Source organism: Vanellus vanellus (genome assembly GCF_965231255.1).
Source record: "Vanellus vanellus genome assembly, chromosome: 24".
NCBI classification, from domain to species: Eukaryota; Metazoa; Chordata; class Aves; order Charadriiformes; family Charadriidae; genus Vanellus; species Vanellus vanellus.
In genome coordinates, this window is record NC_138929.1 from 1,851,712 (window position 1) to 1,874,461 (window position 22,750).

The window sequence follows — 22,750 nt, forward strand, 5'->3', positions numbered from 1 at the left end:
GGAAGGAAGAAGGGGGGGGGGGGGGGGGGGGGGGGGGGGGAGGAGGGAAAAGGGGGAGGGGCAGCGGGGGCGCGCGCGGGGGCGGGGCGCACACCCACGCGCGCGCGTGCACGCACACGTACAGCCTCCCACCCCCCCCCGTCTTCCCTCCCTCCCTCCCTCCCTCCCTCCTCCAAACCGGGCGGGTGCGCTCGTTTCCACCGCCCCCTCCTTCCACCGGTGGCACTTTGCACGCGCGCGCAGCCCCCGTTCCACGCGCGGACGCCGCGCACGCGGCGTCCGCGCGTGGAACGGGGGCTGCGCGCGCACGTGGAAGGGCTTCTAAGCGATCCCGCAGCCACCGCGATGGCCGACGGGGGTATAGCTCAGTGGTAGAGCATTTGACTGCAGATCAAGAGGTCCCCGGTTCAAATCCGGGTGCCCCCTAAAGGTGTAATGTCCGGTTTGTTTTTTTTGGTTTTTTTTCCTACTTTTATAATTTTAAGTGACGGCGATGACAACGTCACGCGGAGCGCGTGGTGAGGTCCGGCGCCGCGTGGGCTCGAGCTGCAAGAAATAACAACCTCGTTGTTATTATTATTATTATTATTTGTGGGAAATGGTCCACAAAGGTAGAGGGCAGAGATGGGGGCGAGGGAGCAACCTGGGGCTGCGCTTGCCGTGCAGTTTACCAAATCCAGTTCCCAATTAAAATTAATCTTCATGAATTAATTTAATTCCCAATTAAAATTTAATTTTTGTGGTAGCATTGTAGAATCCCAGGTTGGAAGGGATCTCAAGGATCGCCTGGTCCAACCTTTCTTGGTAAAAGCATGCTCCAGACTAGATGGCCCAGCACCCTGCCCAGATTAATCTTAAAAGTTTCCAATTTGGGGGAATCCACCGCTCCCCTGGGGAGATTATTCCAATGGCTGATTGTTCTCAGCGTGAAAAGTTTTCCTCTTGTGTCCAACCGCAATTTCCCCAGGAGCAACTTGTACCCGTTATCCCTCATCTTTCCCATGTGATTCCTTGTAAAAGGGGAGTCTCCATCTTCTTTGTAGCGTAATTTTATTGACATGCATCGACACAACCACGAGCAGAAGCACCTTCACCTCTGTGCAGCGGCCCCCAGCCCCATGGGGTAACGCAGACCCCCGGTTCATGTTGGTTCTTCCTAAGAGCGCACGACGTCCCTTCCACGGTGACGTGCAGTCAGTCAGGTGGGCAGCGTTGGCTCCCGTCGATTCGGGTTATTACATGACAAAAACCTCAGTAAGAACATTAATTCAATTTCTATCAGGAGATAACGACACCTTAATTCCCCCAATGCTGTCCTTTCCCGGAGCCTGTTACAAAAGAACAAGCCCCGGCAATCGCTGTGTGCAGGCAGGCTTTAATAAAGCACACCCACATCAAACGAGGCTGCGCTCGGCTCTCTTCCCTCTTATTCATTTCAGGATGCGGCTTAAAATTGGCTTCCTTCGTTTTATAAAGCAGCTTTATCTGATCCTCTCACAAAGGCGCCCACTCCTTCCCTTTCTGATCACCTCACCCAACGCTTCCCAGCCCCCCGAACCCGCCTCCCACCCTTTCCCGGCCCATCGCAGCTTAAAATAAGACGAGCTTTTCTGCTTATCCAGCTCTTTGGGATGTTGTGGGTGGTTTTTCCTCTCTTGGCTCAGGAGACGCTGCTGGGTGAGGGAGGCTCTTCGTCACCCAGACGTTTTGGGAGGGGATGCTTCCCACACACCACGGCTCAGCCTCCCCCCCGCCGCTGCTGCTGAGGGCACCGCTCTGCCAAGGGCCAGCGCCAGCTGCAGTTTTTCTTTCTCTTTTTCCTTTTCTTTTCATGAGCTGCATCATGGCCGGTGTCTGTCCCCACAGCATGGCCCGCGCTTTCCTCCTGGTGACTTTGCAGCGGGGTGGGTGTGAGCTGATGTCCTGGGACCCCCCTCGAGGAGATGTGCCGGGTTAGCGCCGTGTTACAACACATTTAGGTCATTACGCCAGACGATGCTTCAGTACTTGTCTCTCATTAGCTACAAACCACATGTTTACTGTTAGCGGTTGATTTTATAGCTGTGAAATGACAGGATACTTCTTTGCTTTATAAAGTTATTATCTTAAATACGTATTTCCCGTTATTTGCTTTCAAGCTGTCAAGATGCTTCTCAGCTCTACGCAGAGCGCTCAGAGAGTCGGGCAGATGAAATATGACAAGCAGCATCGCTTGTGCTTCTCGCCTGAAATTAGATTTGGGCGATCCCTGAGTAAATAGAAAATCATTTATTGCCCCTGGGCAAAAACCTCTTTCACTTTGCGGTTAAATTTGTCGGTGACACAGACAGCAGGAGCGAGTGCACCCTCAGCAAGTTTGGCGAGCACACCAGGCTGTGTGGAGCGGTGGAGGGACAGGGATGCCACCCAAAGGGACTGGGGCAGGCTTGAGAGGTGCCAACCTCATGAAGTTCAACAAGGCCAAGTGCAAGGTGCCGCACATGAGTGAGGGCGATCCCCAGCTCAAATCCAGGCTAGGAGGAGAAGGATGGAGGAGGAAGGCTGGGGCGAGGTGTTGGTAGATGAGAAGCTGTCATGGTTTGAAGATCCCACCACAATTTATTGTTGTTTAGACAGTTATTCTGTTGCTCCATGATCCTTCCTCACCTGGGAAGGGGAATCAGAGGGAAAAAAGGAAACATGAGAGTTGAAAAATGAACAGATTTAATAGAATAAGAGTAATAGTTAGTACTACTACTAATAAAGAACCATTATTGATCCAAACACCAATATAAAACGTATGAGAATTATACTCAGCTGTGCATTCCCAGCAGGGGACAGCGAATGTGGGACACTGCGAGCGCCGCAGCTTCGGGGAAGGAAGGGAAGGGCTGAGGGCTCCGGGGCAAGAAGTTCTCGGGATGGCAGCCACGAAAGAAGAGAAAAACTTTCTAATTTATATGGAATGTGCCATTCCTGGTACAAAATAATCTTGTTGGCCAGCTTGGGTCAAGTGCCTGGGTCTCGCTCCTCCTCGTCCCCCATATCCTTGGGAAAATGCAGTTTTCCTAAGCATTAGAAGGGAACTTACTGAAAAGTGGCACTTTTCACGCGTGCGCGGCGTCCGCGCGTGGAACGGAGGCTGCGCACGCGTGAAAAGGCTTCTAAGCAATCGCAGTAGTGAGTGCCCCAGCGGGGGTATAGCTCAGTGGCAGAGCATTTGACTGCAGATCAAGAGGTCCCCGGTTCAAATCCGGGTGCCCCCTTATTTTATTTCCCTCCCCCTTTTCCCCACCCTTTTCTTTCATTTTTCTTCCCCGAAACCAAAAATCTAAAAAGAAGGATTTTTTTTTGTTTTCTCCCCCTAAAAAAGCCTTCCTCGTTCTGCGCCTGCGCCCGGTGGTGCCAGGTACCGGGTGTGGGTGTGCTGCTCCTCCGCGCCACTAAGAGGCGCCGCAGGGAGGGGATTCCCGCGGGCCGACCCTGCCACGTGACGTCGGGCGGAGCGGCGATGGGCGGAGCGACGGTGGGTGGGCGGAGCGCCGTGCGGCGCGGTTGGGCGGAGCGAACGCATATCCCGGCGTCCCCCGCGCGCGTCCTTCTCTTCCGGTGCTAAGATGTCGAAGCGAGGTGAGGCTGGAGCCAGGCTGGGGGGGCGCCGGTTATCCGGTTCCATCTGGTGTCTCGGGGCGTCCTGGAGCAGGGGGTGCCCGGATGGCTTCTCGGGTGGGGTCTGGCGGAGCGGGGGGCCTGGGGAATGGTGTCTGGCTGCGGCCGGGAGCGGAGGCTGCAACCGGTGTCGCTGCCCCCCTCCCGGGGAGGCACAGGCCGCGCAGGCCTGGGCTGGCTCCCCGCTGCCTGCAGCCCGTCTGTGCTCCATCGCCGGGGTCTTAATCTTCTCCTCGACCCGCAGGACGCGGCGGTTCCTCCGGTGCGAAGTTCCGCATCTCCCTGGGTCTCCCGGTGGGAGCTGTGATCAACTGCGCCGACAACACAGGTGAGTTGGCTGCTGCCGGGCCTCTGCCGGTGCCAGGGGAGCCCTGCAGGAAGGAGCCACCTCTTGTAGTGCAGAGGGCAACCAGCCATTAAACGAGCTCGTAAAAAACAGTTATCCTTCTTAAAAGCTCTTGTTGGGTCTGTGCTTGTGGCTCAGTGAGATGTCGTGGAAGGAGACAGCAATAGTATCGCTCCTGGGTGAAGCAGCAGCCTGTGCTGTTGGCTTCAGTCAGTGATTTGACAGGGGAAGCGTTTTCCCAGACACCCCAGTTAATACTAGTGCTTCTCCACAGGGGCCAAGAACCTGTACATCATCTCTGTGAAGGGCATCAAGGGGCGTCTGAACAGATTGCCGGCAGCTGGCGTGGGTGACATGGTGATGGCTACTGTCAAGAAGGGCAAGCCAGAGCTGAGGAAGAAGGGTGAGTGTGGAGCGAGTTCCTCCTGCGGTGTCCCTCCTGTGAGGGATGGAAAGGCAGGCTGCTCATTGACAGGGAGGATGATTCCTCCCTTAAACAGATGCAGATAGTGGGCACCTAATCTCTGGAGTGTCACCTCCACCCTCCTAAAAAGCACTTGTTGGGTCTGTGTGCCGTGGCTCAGCGAGTTGTCGTGGAAGGGCAGAGCAAAGCCATCGCTTTTGGGTGAAGTGGCAGCCTGTGCTGTTCATTTCAATCAGCGCTGGGACATTCCGCCTCGGAAAAGAAAGTTTACTGCTGCGCTGGAGGGGAAGGGAGGAGTGCTGGCTGAGCATTGGCTGTGAATTGATGATATATTTAGAAGTAAAGGTGGGAAAGCGGAAAAAAACACTGAATTGTCCAAGTATAGATGCAGCTGTAAGTACCACACAGTTTTAAGTGTACTATTGATTAGAAACTGTCTTTTAATGAAGAACTGCAAATATGAGATGCAAAAAAAAACCCCGAAACCCATGCATTGAGTTAGGTGCTGCAGCAGCACAGTTGCTCCGGGGCTTCTGTTGCTGGACTGTGCTCAGAAGGATGTTTGTGATACTGAACTGCTCGTTTCTCTTTGCAGTCCACCCAGCAGTAGTCATTCGGCAGCGGAAATCGTACAGGAGAAAAGATGGAGTGTTCCTTTATTTTGAAGACAACGCAGGAGTGATAGTAAATAATAAAGGTGAAATGAAAGGTATGGACAAGACTCCTGTTGCCCTGGGTGAAAGGGGAAGGCAGAGAGCAGTGGTAGGTCAGCACTGCCAGTTACAGCGCTGTGCTCTCCTGGGCAAAAAGGGCCCAGATTCTCCTCAGACCCCAGAGAGCGCAATGGGGCTGAGCCAGCGTTTGTGTGGAATGCTGCCCTGAACCATCTCTGCACCTGCTTGGGCCTCTAATGGGCTGTCTTTTTCTCTCTTCCAGGTTCGGCAATCACAGGCCCTGTGGCTAAGGAGTGTGCGGATCTGTGGCCCAGGATAGCCTCCAACGCAGGAAGCATTGCATAAACACATTCATCTTCAGAGAGATAAAATAAAAGTCCTTGTACCAAATAAGAAGTGTCTTTCTTGCCAACGCGCCCTCCTCTGCTGAGCAGGACAGTGTTAAAATGAGGGAGTTAGTTCTGGGAAACTTTTTACAGAACTCCTGGTGAGGATGTATACTGCAGCAGGAAATCAGGATTTTGGAGTTCTAACATACAGCGATAAGACTCTTTCAGGCAGGTTCCTATATTATGGGAAAATAGCCAGAAGGGGGTTGCAATGGAATGACTTACATTTTAGCAGGAGTGCCTGAATTGGTCCAATTTATGTGTGCACATATGGAAACTGGGAGGTATCTGTGAAAGCCCTTCCACAAAAATCCTTTGTAAAGGGGGTCTTGAAATTTTAGATCTGGAATTTTCTTCCAGATTGGGAATTTGATTGCTTAGAGATACTGGTGTGATTAAGGGTGGTGGTGGGGGAAATACTGCATGAAACAGCTCTGCACCATGAGCTGCAGAGTTTCATTGTGGTCAGTGGGCTCTGAAGAACGTCCCTCAGACCTTGCTGAAGAGGAGCAAGGACACATGAAGCCCACTGCTGCTGGCTGAGGTGGTGGCTGATGCACATGCCGCTAAACCCTCCCTCAGTGGTGAGACAGGCCTTGAGCTCATTGATTGCTAATTGCAATCAGAAGGGGTGATCTGAACTGTTGAGTTCAGCTGAAAGGCTTCAAGATCAGAGTTGGAAGGTAGGTCTGTGCAGAAGCTCCCAGTGCTATGTGGAGCTGCTCCTGCTTTTCCTGGTGTTCCTCTCTGGCTGGAGCAGAGCCAGGGATGTATTCAGATGTGACCTGTGGGTTGTTTCCTGGCCCTGCTGAGCCAAGGGCCACTGAAGGGTTGGGAGGTTGCCCTGTACCTGGGCTTGCCAGTGACAATAGGGGTGGTTTTGTCCTGGATATCATGGTCCTGGAGCACTGTAACACCCAGATTGACCCCAGCATGCACATGTGCTGCTGGGGGCTGCAGGGTAGGAAATGGGGTGCTGCTCCCAGGACTGGCTGCACCTCCAACCTCAGGCAGCCCCGGGTGCAGCTGGGCCTGCCTCCATCTGCCCGGGCACTTACCTCTTCCCACACCACGCTTCAATTTTTCCCTCTGCTTAGAGATTTCTGACACACTCGTACTGCTCTTGATGCTTTCTGTGCAGAAAGGTTACAGTGGAGGAAGGACAGTGGTGACGGAAGCAAAGCCTCAGAGCTATTGTAGTGCAAAAGGGATTGATGGACAAGAGCACCAGAAATGGCAGGTGTTTGTAAAGTGGAGGTGTATTTAAGCAGCTGTTTGGCCTAACCAGCATGAAACTGCAAAATATTGTGCCTAAAAATTGTTTCTCAGACATTCCCGCTGGATTATGGGGAGCTGTGCACTGGCAGCAGCCAGGGAAGGGGAAACTTGGAAAAGGACTTACATGGACTGAGGGGAATTCTCTTCTCCACAGGCCGTCCCCACAGAGCAGGCAAGCGGTCGTGGCTTCCTCCCAGCAGAGCTGGAACCTCCTGGTACAAAGGGCGCTGTGGCTGTCACCGCAGCACTCCAACCCTGCGGCTGAAGTTGATCTCCTTCTTTGTGAGCGGTGGCCGTTGTTGCAGCGCGCTGGTGCTGACGGAGCTGTTCCTCAGACCTGGGGAGAGATGCAGAGACCTGCTTATGAGTAAGGAGCCACCACTAAAATAAAGGTGTTCCCCCTTGATTTCTTTTAAAAGCCCGTGCTGGATTTTTGGTTTAAGGAGGCTTTTTCCTGAGGCGGGGCACGGCACGATAGTTGGACGAAACGCTTTGGGTGTTTCTTTGTGGGTATTCCCTGCCTTTGGGCAGGCAGTCGAGGAAGGCAGAGGGGCCGTGGGCAGGGTGGGAGGCGTTGTGCGGGTGATTCGTCTGCGGTGTGGTCTGTAATGGCAGGGCACAGCCCGAAAGCAAAGAGAGGTGCAGAGGAGTGCCTTCAGCCGTGTTTTGAAGTCAGAGTTTTGTCCATAGTGTGCTGTTTTAGAGAAAGAGAGGCGGGAATTCATTGGCTTGGCTGCAGGAGGCAGGTTGTAGGTGTGGTGAGAGCCGTGATGGGCTCAGGGTAATAGGAGGGGTAATGAAAGGTGTGTGGTGTGTGAGAGGCTGTGCTGCGGGTGCGGTGAGCAGAGGCAGAGGAATGTGGCAGAGCCACCTGGTCGGTGGCCAGGAGAAGCCATGCTGGGCAGTGGTGGCCAGGTGGGGGTATAGCTCAGGGGTAGAGCATTTGACTGCAGATCAAGAGGTCCCCGGTTCAAATCCGGGTGCCCCCTCCCTTTTCCTTCTTCTTGTCCCGAAAAAGTTGCTTTGGAGCTCTTTAGTTCAATGCTTTTTCTGGAAACTGTCAGCGGGCTCCAGCCTCTCCTTGGTCAGGTGCTGAGGAGAGCTGAAGAAGCCGATCCCCGCAAGAGAAGAGGCGTATCAGGGGGGTGTTTGCGAGGAAAGAGAGGAATCCTTCCTGAGGAGCTGCATTTTGTCCTGGGACAAAGTTGTGGCCGTTTGCTGCGATTGGTGTTAAAGAGGAGAATGATTCCAGCATGGCAGGGGGGTATAGCTCAGTGGTAGAGCATTTGACTGCAGATCAAGAGGTCCCCAGTTCAACTCTGGGTGCCCCCTCACAATCCTGCTTTTTGTTGGGATTTTGGCGGGTGTCTTCCCTGGAAGGCTGACCGGTAAGATCAGCTCAGCTTCCTCTCCTGTTAATTCTTTTTCACAGTTAGAGACGGAGCTAGAAAGTGCAGGGAAGATGTCAAACCCTCTGAGGCAGTGGCTGTGTCAAGTTACAGTCTGCTCAACAGACTGCAACTGGGAGAGGGACGGAGAGGAACTGGGCCAAGGTCACCTGGTAAGTGAAGCTAAGGGACGGTGTCTGTGTTGGAGTGCAGGGACACAATGTCTGGGCCACCGTCGCCTTTCACTCTTGCAATTTCTGCAGCAAGATTTGCTCACAATGGAACAGAGAGGTCAGAGATTGGGGTAGAATGTCCTTTAAATGTTTTTTGTAGGTGATGTGACAGGTGTGCATGCAGGGGGTATAGCTCAGTGGTAGAGCATTTGACTGCAGATCAAGAGGTCCCTGGTTCAACTCCAGGTGCCCCCTCTTTTAGCTGCCTTTTCACCCTTTCTTCTTCCAGCATCTCCTCACAGACAAACTCTGGAGGCACTTGCTTACCCCTCTGAGCCTTCAGAAATCACTTGGTGATCTTTTGCCAGCCATGAAATCAGACTTTGACATTTCTCCCTCTCTGCTCCTGAACACACTGCAGGTACGCACAAGGCAGCTGGCTCAACAGAGGTACTGCTTGTCTTGTTTTTCCTGTTTGAGTAATTGCCGTTAATTTCAACAGTAAACACCACCTACAATGTCCTTCTAGAAGAGGGCTTCCCTGCTGCCATGTTTCCTGCCGGGAGCGGGGGCTGTGATGTATGAATCAGTGCGTGGTTGTATTGCTGGACGACAACTCTGGCCTCGGGTATCGCCATCGGCCCCCCGAGGGCTCGAACCGTCGATCCCCGGCTCCGCAGTCGGACGCGCTACCCCTGAGCTGCGCCCCCGCGCGGGGCCGAGTTGGGGGGCGGGGTTCGGCGGGAAGAGATGGCGCAGGGGCAAGGCGCCGGGTCGGGAACCGGGAGGTCACCGGTTCTAACCCGCCCCGGGCGCCGCCGCAGCCACCCCAGCCCCGCGGGGCTCTTCGTAAGCGCCATCCTGCGGGAGCAGTTTGGCAGCGAGCGGCGAGCTACAACAGGCCTTGCGCTCGTCTCTGTCATTATAACGCCCCGACAGACGGGCCCCGTGAACGCTCTCCTGTAAGCGCGGAGGTGGGACCGCCCGCGCTGAGCTGCGCCCCCGGGGGATCGGCCACCGGCCTGGGAAAGGGAGGAGACCAACCTGCAGGCCCGGGCATAGCCACCCCAGGCCGGGTCCTCAGGGTGCAAAACGGCAAAACGGGGGAAGCCCCGTGTGCTCGGCGCCGTTCAACGGCTCCTCTACCCAGGGCGGCCGCGCTAGTGCTTTAAATCCTTCCTTTTTCCCGACCGAACGGCAGCGGGAGGCGCCGCGGGGCCGGCTGCGCCCCGCTCGGTCGCCTTGGCCCGCCATCTTGCCGGCTCCCCTCAGCGCCGCGGCGGAAGTGACGCCTGTGAGTCGCGCCGCGCGGCGCAGGCGGCGACGCGTCGCGCGGTGATGACGTCCGCGCAGGCCCGGTAGCCGCGGGGGCAGCGCTCGGCCGACCGCCGCCATGGGAGGAGGCGACCTGGTGAGGAGGGCCCGGGCGCGGGGGAGCCGGGGTGGTCCGAGCGGGCCGAGAGTGGCTCCGGGTAGCGGCCCGGGCTTGGGGCTGGGCGGCGCGGGTTGGCCGGGGCCTGCGGCCGTTGCCGCCGCTGTCCGGGTGTCCGTCGGTGGGAGCGTGTGGCGGTCTGCGGGCATCGGCGCCGGGGTGGGCGGTCTGCGGTTGAGCGCCACTCTGAGCGGGCCCTTCCCCGTGCCCGCCGGCGAGAGAATATGGCCCTTCGTTAACGGTGCCGGTTGGGTTGTCCCCTCCCACAGCACTGGAGGAAGAGTTCCCCCCCGGGTCCTGCGCAACGTGGCGAAGGTGCGGAAAGCCGAGCAGGAGCGTGAGAACGAGCAGAAGAAGATGGAGGAGGCACAGCGGGACCTGAGGGCACCGGCAGCGATCGGTGAGGGGCTGTGGGGGGTCCCGGTGCCCCCGGGGGGGCGGGGGTGTGTGTGTCTCTGCACAGCGTTGTTGCGTTGTTCTGTACAGAGGACTTTGCGCACAGGGGAGTTTTCTTTAAAGTGGGTTGGGGCTTTGTAACTGGCACGGCACTGCTAATAACGGACTGTAAACTGCAGTTAGCCTGTCAGTCAGGTGGTGCCGTGCACGTAGAAGAGGCTTATAATTTAATTCTTCCTGTTTCATTAAGTTAAACGTCAGCTGCGTTTTTCTGTAGCTGTGACACATACCTTTATGTTAAAAAACAAGTTCTCTTGCCCGAGGTTATGAGTTTAACGTCGCTGATGCAAAAATGTTTCCATTGGTATGGAAATGTGAGTTTGAGGATTCTCACCTTCCTGGGCTGCTGCCTTGAAGGCCACAGGGCTTTAGAAGTCTGGGATGGAAAATGAAATGCTCTTATTTGCAGTAGGATAAAAGAAGTTGGAGTGAATGTAGCAGGGATTGTAAAGTGTAGTTCTCCTGCAAGGTTTAACGATTCCTGTCTCTGTGTCTTCGTCAATTCCTCATTTTCTGCTGCTGAAGATGCTTGTAGGGAAGCAGGATCTGCACTGCCAGGCACTCCAGTACTAAAGAACCAGCTTTCAGGCGTATTTCTCTGTACAGCCCTGTTCCAAATGGCTTTAGAATGCAACAGTTTGCAACAGGTCACAAAAATCGGCCTCTCCTTAAAAATATGCTCTTTTCCTCCAGGTCCTGCATGATTTCTCCAGGCCACATCACTGAAGCCTGTTTCGGTCCTGGATTTTTATTGTTCCTCTCTTTCTTGCAGCACAGTGGTGGCCCAGGACAGGAGGGCCGGATAGTGGATTCGTTCCCCAGTGGTGAGGCAGAGCAGAGGTTCCTGAGCAGGAGTTTGGGAGCTGCAGGTACGTGTCCTTCATACAGCTCGGGAGATGGGGTTGTCTGGAGTCAAATGCTTTGCTTCGGAATCAGTCACATAAACATGAATCTGGATGCTTTTAAGCAGCTGTTTAGCCTAACCAGCATGAAACTGCAAAATATTGTGGCCTAAAAATTGTTTCTCAGACATTCCCGCTGGATTATGGGGAGCTGTGCACTGGCAGCAGCCAGGGAAGGGGAAACTTGGAAAAGGACTTACCTGGACTGAGGGGAACTCTCTTCTCCACAGGCCGTCCCCACAGAGCAGGCAAGCGGTCGTGGCTTCCTCCCAGCAGAGCTGGAACCTCCTGGTACAAAGGGCGCTGTGGCTGTCACCGCAGCACTCCAACCCTGCGGCTGAAGTTGATCTCCTTCTTTGTGAGCGGTGGCCGTTGTTGCAGCGCGCTGGTGCTGACGGAGCTGTTCCTCAGACCTGGGGAGAGATGCAGAGACCTGCTTATGAGTAAGGAGCCACCACTAAAATAAAGGTGTTCCCCCTTGATTTCTTTTAAAAGCCCGTGCTGGATTTTTGGTTTAAGGAGGCTTTTTCCTGAGGCGGGGCACGGCACGATAGTTGGACGAAACACTTTGGGTGTTTCTTTGTGGGTATTCCCTGCCTTTGGGCAGGCAGTCGAGGAAGGCAGAGGGGCCGTGGGCAGGGTGGGAGGCGTTGTGCGGGTGATTCGTCTGCGGTGTGGTCTGTAATGGCAGGGCACAGCCCGAAAGCAAAGAGAGGTGCAGAGGAGTGCCTTCAGCCGTGTTTTGAAGTCAGAGTTTTGTCCATAGCGTGCTGTTTTAGAGAAAGAGAGGCGGGAATTCATTGGCTTGGCTGCAGGAGGCAGGTTGTAGGTGTGGTGAGAGCCGTGATGGGCTCAGGGTAATAGGAGGGGTAATGAAAGGTGTGTGGTGTGTGAGAGGCTGTGCTGCGGGTGCGGTGAGCAGAGGCAGAGGAATGTGGCAGAGCCACCTGGTCGGTGGCCAGGAGAAGCCATGCTGGGCAGTGGTGGCCAGGTGGGGGTATAGCTCAGGGGTAGAGCATTTGACTGCAGATCAAGAGGTCCCCGGTTCAAATCCGGGTGCCCCCTCCCTTTTCCTTCTTCTTGTCCCGAAAAAGTTGCTTTGGAGCTCTTTAGTTCAATGCTTTTTCTGGAAACTGTCAGCGGGCTCCAGCCTCTCCTTGGTCAGGTGCTGAGGAGAGCTGAAGAAGCCGATCCCCGCAAGAGAAGAGGCGTATCAGGGGGGTGTTTGCGAGGAAAGAGAGGAATACTTCCTGAGGAGCTGCGTTTTGTCCTGGGACAAAGTTGTGGCCGTTTGCTGCGATTGGTGTTAAAGAGGAGAATGATTCCAGCATGGCAGGGGGGTATAGCTCAGTGGTAGAGCATTTGACTGCAGATCAAGAGGTCCCCAGTTCAACTCTGGGTGCCCCCTCACAATCCTGCTTTTTGTTGGGATTTTGGCGGGTGTCTTCCCTGGAAGGCTGACCGGTAAGATCAGCTCAGCTTCCTCTCCTGTTAATTCTTTTTCACAGTTAGAGAAGGAGCTAGAAAGCGCAGGGAAGATGTCAAACCCTCTGAGGTAGTGGCTGTGTCAAGTTACAGTCTGCTCAACAGACTGCAACTGGGAGAGGGACGGAGAGGAACTGGGCCAAGGTCACCTGGTAAGTGAAGCTAAGGGACGGTGTCTGTGTTGGAGTGCAGGGACACAATGTCTGGGCCACCGTTGCCTTTCACTCTTGCAATTTCTGCAGCAGGATTTGCTTGTAATGGAACAGAGAGGTCAGAGATTGGGGTAGAATGTCCTTTAAATGTTTTTTGTAGGTGATGTGACAGGTGTGCACGCAGGGGGTATAGCTCAGTGGTAGAGCATTTGACTGCAGATCAAGAGGTCCCTGGTTCAACTCCAGGTGCCCCCTCTTTTCTTCTCCTTCAACCTCCCTTTTGCCCAAATTTTTCACAGAAAGAAGACACAGAGATCTTCCTGGGTCTTGTGAGCTTGTGCTGTGCAGTGAAGGTTGGGTTTTGAGCCTCAGCCTTGAAGATACTGAGGCCTTAACACTAAGGAAACTGCAGGGCATGCACACTGTGCGAGTAACTATTTTGCTGCCTGTATGTACTTGTCTCAGTTCTGGATTCCGTGCAGTAACTCTTTGTGGAGCCCTTGGCTGGCTGAAGAAGAATCACAGGGGGGCTGTCAATAATGGACTCTGACCAGTGGACAGAAAAACTTGTCTTCGTCCAGAAATGTTTTTAAAATCTGCCTGTGACAGGTGTGCACGCAGGGGGTATAGCTCAGTGGTAGAGCATTTGACTGCAGATCAAGAGGTCCCTGGTTCAACTCCAGGTGCCCCCTCTTTTCTTCTCCTTCTGCCTTCCTTTTGCCCAAGTTTCTCAAAGAAAGGAGATGGAGAGCTCTTCCTGGGTCTTGTGAGCTTGTGCTGTGCAGTGAAGGTTGGGTTTTGAGCCTCAGCCTTGAAGATACTGAGGCCTTAACACTAAGGAAACTGCAGAGCATGCGCACTGTGCGAGGAACTATTTTGCTGCCTGTGTGTCCTCGTCTCTGTAGTAATTCTCTGTGCAGCCTTTGGCCAGCACCTGAAGAGGCAGAGGGGGCTGTCAATAATGGCATCTGACCAGTGGACAGAAAAACTTGTCTTCTTCCAGAAATGTTTTTAAAATCTGCCTGTGACAGGTGTGCACACAGGGGGTATAGCTCAGTGGTAGAGCATTTGACTGCAGATCAAGAGGTCCCTGGTTCAACTCCAGGTGCCCCCTCTTTTCTTCTCCTTCAACCTCACTTTTGCCAAAACTTCTCGCAGAAAGAAGACACAGCTCTTCCTGGGTCTTGTGAGCTTGTGCTGTGCAGTGAAGGTTGGGTTTTGAGCCTCAGCCTTGAAGATACTGAGGCCTTAACACTAAGGAAACTGCAGAGCATGCGCACTGTGCGAATCACTACTTCACAGACTGTGTGTACTCGTCTCTTTTCCGGATTGTGTGCAGTAATTCTCTGTGCAGCCCTTGGCTGGCCCATGAAGAGGCAGAAGGGGCTGTCAATAAAGGAAACAGACTGGAGCACATAAAACTTGTCTCACTCAAAGAAATATTTTAAAAATCTCCCTGCAACAGGTATGCACACAGGGGGTATAGCTCAGTGGTAGAGCATTTGACTGCAGATCAAGAGGTCCCTGGTTCAACTCCAGGTGCCCCCTCTTTTAGCTGCCTTTTCACCCTTTCTTCTTCCAGCATCTCCTCACAGACAGACTCTGGAGGCACTTGCTTACCCCTCTGAGCCTTCAGAAATCACTTGGTGATCTTTTGCCAGCCATGAAATCAGACTTTGACATTTCTCCCTCTCTGCTCCTGAACACACTGCAGGTACGCACAAGGCAGCTGGCTCAACAGAGGTACTGCTTGTCTTGTTTTTCCTGTTTGAGTAATTGCCGTTAATTTCAACAGTAAACACCACCTACAATGTCCTTCTAGAAGAGGGCTTCCCTGCTGCCATGTTTCCTGCCGGGAGCGGGGGCTGTGATGTATGAATCAGTGCGTGGTTGTATTGCTGGACGACAACTCTGGCCTCGGGTATCGCCATCGACCCCCTGGGGCTCGAACCGTCGACCCCCGGCCCCGCAGTCGGACGCGCTACCCCTGAGCTGCGCCCCCGCGCGGGGCCGAGTTGGGGGGCGGGGTTCGGCGGGAAGAGATGGCGCAGGGGCAAGGCGCCGGGTCGGGAACCGGGAGGTCACCGGTTCTAACCCGCCCCGGGCGCCGCCGCAGCCACCCCAGCCCCGCGGGGCTCTTCGTAAGCGCCATCCTGCGGGAGTAGTTTGGCAGCGAGCGGCGAGCCGCAACAGGCCTTGCGCTCGTCCCTGTAATTATAACGCCCCGACAGACGGGCCCCGTGAACGCTCCCCTGTAAGCGCGGAGGTGGGACCGCCCGCGCTGAGCTGCGCCCCCGGGGGATCGGCCACCGGCCTGGGAAAGGGAGGAGACCAACCTGCAGGCCCAGGCACAGCCACCCCAGGCCGGGTCCTCAGGGTGCCGGCGGCGCTGGGGTACCGCACCGGCAAGACGGGGGAAGCCCCGTGTGCTCGGCGCCGTTCAACGGCTCCTCTACCCAGGGCGGCCGCGCTAGTGCTTTAAATCCTTCCTTTTTCCCGACCGAACGGCAGCGGGAGGCGCCGCGGGGCCGGCTGCGCCCCGCTCGGCCGCCTTGGCCCGCCATCTTGCCGGCTCCCCTCAGCGCCGCGGCGGAAGTGACGCCTGTGAGTCGCGCCGCGCGGCGCAGGCGGCGACGCGTCGCGCGGTGATGACGTCCGCGCAGGCCCGGTAGCCGCGGGGGCAGCGTTCGGCCGACCGCCGCCATGGGAGGAGGCGACCTGGTGAGGAGGGCCCGGGCGCGGGGGAGCCGGGGTGGTCCGAGCGGGCCGAGAGTGGCTCCGGGTAGCGGCCCGGGCTTGGGGCTGGGCGGCGCGGGTTGGCCGGGGCCTGCGGCCGTTGCCGCCGCTGTCCGGGTGTCCGTCGGTGGGGGCGTGTGGCGGTCTGCGGTTGAGCGGGCCCTTCCCCGTTCCCGCCGGCGGGGGAAACCTATGGAGACCCACGGGCGGCATTTGGTGGATCTCTGTTAACGGTCCCGGTTCGGTCCTCCTTCTCCTGCAGAACTTGAAGAAGAGTTGGCACCCCCAGACCCTGCGCAATGTTGAGAAGGTGTGGAAAGCCGAACAGAAGCATGAAGCTGAGCGGAAGAAGATCGAGGAGCTGCAGCGGGAGTTGCAGGAGGAGCGAGCGCGTGAGGAGATGCAGCGATACGCTGAGGACATGGGCACTGTCAGGTGAGGTGGGGCTGCTGGTAACCAGCCCTTGCCGTCCTCTGGGGCAAGCGCTGCCTGGTTAGGTGGTGGTGCCCCTGCTGCCCCTGCATTGGTTTAATGTCTCTGATGGTGAGATGTTTCGGCTCACCTTCACAAGCTAGTGCCTTAATATGTAATTTTAGAACTGTGAGAAGGCACATAAGATGGTCTTGTTTGCAATAGGAAAAGAGAAGAGAAGTTGGAGTGGATGTACCAGGGTCCTGGAGGCATGGTGAACAGAGAGGAATATCTTATGGGTCGCCCTGTGGACAAATACGTCTTTGAGAAGACAGAAGACAAGGATGCTGGTTGTTCCAATGAGACAGGACTTCTCCCAGGCTCTATTTTTGCCAAGACGGGTGCCAATTCTGTCCTAGATATGGCAAACAAAATCCGTGAGGATCCGCTTTTCATGATAAGGTACTAAATGTGGAGGTTAAAACAGTAGTAGATGAGGCAAAGCATCAGTATTAGCAACTCGCTAAGAGTTGTCTTACTTGTTTTTGTGAAGACTGCTGTAGTGTCTGTTCCTCAAAGCTGTGCCTGCCTCTTGCCGAGCTCTAGGCTGTAGGTGGCAGTCCTGGCCGCAGAGTGGTCACCAGCCTACATGACTACTAGGATTTTTGTTGTGTGTTCTAGACACCGCAACATAACATCAAATAACATATTCGAGTCCGTCTGCTGTTTTTAGGTAATTTTGATGATTTGATTTCAAATCTAAGATTTTGCCATCTGAACGAGCTGATGCTTATCATTTAGATCATCTAGCTGCAAGATGGTAAATACATATCAATGCAAAGGTTGTTATTCCACATTGATTAATTTCTACCAGCTTAGCTCACCCTTTTATATGTGTGCCAGTATATCTGGTCTGCTCTGAGTGTTCAGGCATTGTAGGTAGATTGATGGTAACAGAACAAATTTTCGTTTACCGTACTAGTTGCACTCTTAAGCAGAGAAGAAAATGGCAGAGTCCTTAGTTGGATCTATGTTGCTGAGTGTATGAAACTCGCCTGTTTTCCTGCTTTATATATTTTTAGAGCTTGTACTTGATTAGTATCTTTCATAAAAAATACGATATTTTTGGTTGTTTGAAAATACTAATTTTTTTTTCCGGCTTTAGAAAGAGGGAGGAGGAAAAGAAGAGGGAAGTTTTGAATAATCCTGTTAAAATGAAGAAAATCAAAGAATTGGTAGGTGTATTTCAGTACTTCTTTACAGACTCAAAGCACAGAATACACTGAATCAAGGAGAGAATCATAGGTAAAAATTAGTATTGTTTAGGAGCCGAATTCCATTTCCTGACTCTTTCACGGAAAAACATAATAAATTCAGCTTTCTATAATCCTGATATAATAGAAGAGGCTTCCTTACCAGTCTTTCAGCAGGAATTAATTTCTCTTCCTTTCAAATTCAGTGTTATTTTACTCTTCGTGCTTTTTTGTTTGTTTGTTTTAAGCTAGTGATTAATTGGTGATTTTCTACTACAGTGTGACTGCTGACATAGGATTTGACGTGCACTGATACCAAACTGACATTAGGGGAGTCTCCATTAAGCTCTTTAGTTGTGGGAGAGGACCTTGTTAAATGGTTTAGGTTTTGTTCCAGGAGCCTTTCCACAGAGAACTCTGTTACTTTGCCTTGTGACACTGACCTCCCATCTGGAGACAGTAATTATTACTAATCAAATGATGTCTTGCTTTATAGCTACAAAACAGTTTAGATAAAAAAGAGAAAAAGAAGAAGAAAGAGAAAAAGAAGAAGCACAAGAAACATCGACATCGCAGTTCTAGCAGTGAAAGTGACAGCAGTGATGAGGAGCGAAGCAAAAATAAGTACGTTTTGAGGTTTTGTAGTAAAAATACCATGTTTCCTGGTTAATTTGTTTGGTTTTTTAACATTAAAATGCCGTAAAAATAATTTAATGATGCAAAACCAATGAAGTAATATAAAGAAGTGTTTAAGCAAATTAAGAACATTAATTAGAAAGAACTCAGGATTAGACACATGAAAAATACTGTATTCTTGAATTTCATCTGTTTCAAAAATACTATTCTGTTTTCTCTTTAGGTCTCAGAAGAGGATGAACAATTCCTCCTGGAAAGCTGCTCCTTTCAAAGTCCCAGGATATGGCTTACAAGTAAGCGTGTGTTTCACACAGCTCTTTCAGTAGCAAGTGCCCTGAGTTAGGGAAGAGCGAGAGTTTTGGCAGTTGTTTGCAGGACTCCTTCACCGTCTAGAAGAGCGTTATGAGGGGGACATCATATAATAAAGTTGAGTACATGGAGCCATGTAAGCCTTGAAACTGAAGTTGTTCAGATCCTGGTAGGACTTTTGACTGCTCTGAATTCAATTTAAGTTTTATTAAATTTCTCTTCAGAGTCACACATCTGTTTAACTACTCTGCTTGGCTGTCTTGGCAGTTTAGTTTACTGAACTGATACAGAGATAATCTTTCTAGACACAGGTGTTAGTAAGAACCTAGGAAGTGAGATAAGGAAATGCAAACCACAATGTACACTCCTTCCTGCACTTAGCCTAGTCTGAGGTCTCCTCTGCAGCCTTACATTGTTGTCATTCTCTTACAAGACATCTCTCCTGAAAGGCACTTTTGAATTCCAGGTTAGAGACTCTGACCAGAGCCACAGGTCTCGGAGCTCTCCAGCTGCCAGCCAGGAGAGGGCCCCCCACAAGCACCGGGATCGCTCCAGGTCCAGGAGCCAGTCCCGCTCTCCTCAGAGACGTTCTAGCAAGAAGAATTCGGAACAGTCTGGATGCAGAGGGTCGAGATCTCCTTCTAGACACAGTAAACAGTGAGTGTGCCTAATGTGGATGATGTAAACCTAGGACTGCTGGTGGGGCAGTTCTCTAGAATCAAAATCCCTCTTACTCAGTCTCCTTCTACCACTTTAGTGTTCTGGCCACACTATTGCTCAGTTCTGGGTGCACAGGCAGGAGCTGTGCAGTTGTGCAGGAGTGCGGAAGCACACAGGTTGGCTCCTAGAGGGCACATGCTGTCTGCAGTTGCACCCTTTAGGAATTGCTTGTGACTATACTTGATTTGGGCTAACAATTCTCTTTAAAAGGTACTTATAACTGATGAATTATCTTTACAAAGTGCTGATAAAACCAGGTACCAAGTATTTATTGTTTGCCGATGAAATAATTACAACTGAGTAAAAATAGATGGAAATTTACAGTATACTAAGAGTTATTAGAATTTGTTTTCAAAGCGGACAGGTCCTGCAGTTACAGGAGACATCCTGGTTTCAAAATATATACAGAAAATCCAAGGAAGGTTTAGAGTTGTGATCATGTAAGTTCACCTGTCCTAAAAAGAGGGTTTTTCTGTATTACAGACATAGCAATCGAGAGGAGAAAGGGAGAGCTAGAAGCCCTTCCCCTAAAAAGAGCTATCGACGACAGCACACTCCGGGTTACACGAGGTAAGCAAGACCTTGTTCCTGTGCTTTTGTATGGAAGTTGCCCTAGTCATTGTGAAACAGCTGGTTGTAATCTGTGAACCAAATTTTATTCTGTTAACTAAAACAGATTGGATCAGATGTCCAGAAAGTCAGGCAGACAGTCCTGAAGTGCTCGGTTTGGTGCTCTTGAGCTTGATTGTTAGTTAAAACCTTGGACAGCTTCCCAAACCAACTCACATGGTTGCTGGTTCTCCATGTGTCTCGCATCACTGTGCAAGGCAGTAATGTGAAGTCAGTCTTTGTCCTACGGACTGTTAATTAGAAGCATTCTGTTTCACTGTCATCAGGAAAATATGACCTTGACAGCATCATTTTGCCAGTCAATTAAAAACAAGACAGCTGAAAAGAGAAGGAAAACACACTCTTTCTGGGGATTTGATAAAGCAGAACATTTAGATGTGTACTTACAAGCTTTGCTGATTGGTTACCAAAGAAAAAAACATGTTAAACACCTCTAATTTTGGGGATTGTAAATCATCATAAAGAATGGAAAGCTAGAGGAGGGTGGGGCCCAGCGTGCTATTGATTCACAGCAATGGTGTTTTCTGCACTCTAAATAGAAAGATCTCTCCAGAGGAACTGGAGCGTAAACGCCAGGAAATGATGGAAAATGCCAAGTGGCGGGAAGAGGAGAGGGCAAACAACCTCAGGAAACACCGAAAGGAGGAGGAGCTGGAGCGAGAACTGGAGAAACTCGACTCCCGAGATGGGAAGTTCTTCAAGTGAGTGTCTTTTATGATCTGCTTTTTCATTCAAGGGAAATACAGGCCACAGCTGCTCAGGAGCAAGTGATGGTCTCAACATTTGAGGTGTTTCAGATTATGGTGTAAGATTCATCTCCACTGTGTTGTCCAGTAGAACTAGTGACAGCTGCTGTTCCCAAATTCTCTTAACCCAGAAGACAGCAGTTTCTATGATGGCCTTGGTGGTCAGACTCAGAAACCAGCGATCGGTTATTTTTTGTCATCTTGTAGAACGTCCTAGTAGTGTTTTACAGGCAGATACTAAAAAGTTCTCTGGGTTTAGGAGCTTGCAACGGTTTTAGGCCTGCAAGTCCACTGGGAGTCTGTGTGCCAAGAGCTTGTGGGACTGAAACCTTTGCTCAACAAGAAATGAGACCAGGTGGTAACTTATAGTCCCTTGTGCGCATGGCAGGCAAAGGAAATTGGAGCGGCACAAGGCCTTCCAGAAAGCACAGTGGTGTGTGAGAAAGACCCTATGGCAGTGTTAGGTATTTTGGAGTTACTGTAGCATAGTATTCTCCAGGTTCTGTAAATTAATCAGAGGAGAATGTATACTTGATTCCTGAAGCTGCCCAGAGCTGGGATCACATAAGGGTGGTTTAAAATCACAACAGATTTTCTCCATGAGCAAATGGAGAGAGATTTTTGTGTGTTTCCCTGTGCAGAAGCAACTGGTTGAGCTGTAAAACTTTGCGTTTATTGGCGTGTTGTTTGAAGAGAGAGATGGGCATGAGGAGATCACTCGGAAAAGCACAGCAGTATGATCTGTGTAGTTAAAAAAAAAAAAAGTGGGTGGTCACAAGGATCTCTTCTGTCTCCTGTAGCTATTGTAGTCATTTACAGCACGAGCTCTGGCATTCGGGCTCCCAGAGGACCGCTGCCCTCGGTTCAGGAACACATTGCTTTTCCCTCGTTTGCTTCACAGAAAGCAACCAAGTCCCCTGTGACGAATGCATTTGTAATTAACAGTTAGTTATATTTGGAAGATGGAAGAGACTCAAGAGCTACTGAAAATATATTTCTGAGCACTGACCTTAAATAAGGTATTGAATCTGTTACAAGCCTAACTAAAAGGTATTCAGTTCTTTCAGTGCAGACTTTAATAGGAAATAATTTGCTGTTTTCTATGTTAGATTAATTGACGTAGGTGACTTGGGGATGGTGAGCCCTTTTAGAAACGGTATGATGTTTGGAAAGAGATTCTGATTTCTTTCTTTGGTTCAATTTTCTGCAGTCGCTTAAAACTAGAGAGCGCATCTACTTCCACCCTGGAAGATCGGGTGAAACGCAATATCCACTCCCTTCAGAGGACTCCCGCTGCCTTGGAAAAAAACTTTATGCAGAGATGAAACTTGTTCTTCCTCTGCTCCTGTGCAGAAGTTAAATGGACAATTATTCCCAAAGGTGAGAAACCTCCAGCCCAGACTCGCTGCTGGGAACGGGAGTTAACGGGAACAGTTAACATCTCCCAAAGCGGCACTGGATTTTGGTGCTGCAGCCCACAGCGTGTTCTGGACTCCTGGCGTTGTGAATACACTTGTAATGAGTATGACCTTGCAAGCAAACCTTTGCTGGAGAACTCGTGAGCCTTTGTATTCCATTTTTAATGTATTGCCAGATTTTTTCCTTCTCTCTCCACCTTGACGGGTATCACTTTTGTATATTGTTACTACTAAATTATGCCAAGTGGTAGCTGCTTTCTACATGGGGCAGGTTGTCCAAGCGCTTTATATGACAGAGCGAAAGACCTATTTTTGTTAGTCCTTAAAAAATCGGAGCGGAACAAATTCAGGCGTGAGTGAATTTCATGGAATTTGATAAAGCTACTGGAGTAATGGACAGAATCCTGTTGAACAGCGTCACCGTGTCAGGTGTGGGTTGGGAGGGTGATGTCTGACTCCTTTGCGCGGGACCTGTGGCCGTTACTCGGTTGCTCACAGATTTGCACAGATTTGCACGGGGTTTCACCCAAAGGGAGCTGCTTCGATGGGGAGGGGAGTGAGCAGAGCACAGCCCGTACAGCAAATATTTCTCTGGGATTTTTGTAATGTAAGCAATGTGTATATGTACAGCAGTGTAGATCTTATTATTATTTTTTTTTTTTAATTAAGAAACTTTACTGTCATTGTTAACTGTTCTTTGTGGGTTTCAGGGCAGGAGTACCCCCCGCCAAAGGGGAGGTTCTGAGGGCCCGGGGGGGTGTCACGGGCAGCAGCAGCCCCGTCCCGGGTCGATCCCGGCCCCTCTCCTCGCCCTTTAAACGGCGGCCTGTGACGTGCGGAGCAGCCCATTCATAATTCCAGGCGCCTCGCTCCTTATTGGCCCGTTCAGAACCGGGCGTGGTCTGGGCGGGCACGTCACGCCAATTGGGCGAGACCACCTCCGGGAAGAGGAGGAGGGAAGGGCGCTTGCTTTCCCCTCTCCCCCCGTCGCCCTCCCCCTTGTCCCCCCTCTCAGTCCTAGCCCTGCTGGGCTTCTCCCGGTTCCTGCCGCAGGTTGAATCGGGGCGAGCCAGCGGCCAGCGCCTCGCTGCCGCTCCTTAGCACCCGGGGCGGCCCCCCCCCCTCCTCGGAGGGGACATGGTAC

The 22,750-nt window shown here is 52.0% G+C and overlaps 3 protein-coding genes across 4 annotated transcripts in view; 2 read left to right on the forward strand and 1 right to left on the reverse strand.

Annotated features, from left to right (window-relative positions):
* The window catches only part of RPL19 (ribosomal protein L19), a 389,457-nt gene that overhangs the window by 112,079 nt on the left and 254,628 nt on the right, over nt 1-22,750 (reverse strand). The window lies entirely within an intron of this gene.
* Nucleotides 3,540-5,488, forward strand: RPL23 (ribosomal protein L23). Its single transcript, XM_082495152.1, has 5 exons — nt 3,540-3,609; nt 3,893-3,976; nt 4,269-4,397; nt 5,014-5,127; nt 5,355-5,488. The coding sequence occupies exons 1-5, from the start codon at nt 3,597-3,599 to the stop codon at nt 5,435-5,437; spliced, it is 423 nt and encodes a 140-aa protein (XP_082351278.1). The 5' UTR covers nt 3,540-3,596; the 3' UTR covers nt 5,438-5,488.
* Nucleotides 9,679-22,290, forward strand: CWC25 (CWC25 spliceosome associated protein homolog). Of its 2 annotated transcripts, none has more exons than XM_082494815.1 (10): nt 9,679-9,731; nt 15,746-15,918; nt 16,120-16,356; nt 17,060-17,129; nt 17,644-17,771; nt 18,007-18,076; nt 18,559-18,749; nt 19,296-19,382; nt 19,982-20,143; nt 21,399-22,290. In XM_082494815.1, the coding sequence occupies exons 1-10, from the start codon at nt 9,714-9,716 to the stop codon at nt 21,511-21,513; spliced, it is 1,251 nt and encodes a 416-aa protein (XP_082350941.1). In that variant the 5' UTR covers nt 9,679-9,713; the 3' UTR covers nt 21,514-22,290. The 2 variants fall into 2 exon arrangements, with proteins under 2 accessions (XP_082350941.1, XP_082350940.1); XM_082494814.1 differs by lacking the exon at nt 9,679-9,731 and adding an exon at nt 15,436-15,468.

Bases quoted from the DNA above. Each gene is read 5' to 3' on its own strand.
- RPL23 (XM_082495152.1), top strand. The intron at 3,977-4,268 runs GTGAGTTGGCTG...GCTTCTCCACAG, and splicing joins CAACTGCGCCGACAACACAG to GGGCCAAGAACCTGTACATC. The intron at 5,128-5,354 runs GTATGGACAAGA...TCTCTCTTCCAG, and splicing joins TAATAAAGGTGAAATGAAAG to GTTCGGCAATCACAGGCCCT.
- CWC25 (XM_082494815.1), top strand. The intron at 15,919-16,119 runs GTGAGGTGGGGC...TGTTTGCAATAG, and splicing joins GAGGACATGGGCACTGTCAG to GAAAAGAGAAGAGAAGTTGG. The intron at 20,144-21,398 runs GTGAGTGTCTTT...AATTTTCTGCAG, and splicing joins CGAGATGGGAAGTTCTTCAA to TCGCTTAAAACTAGAGAGCG.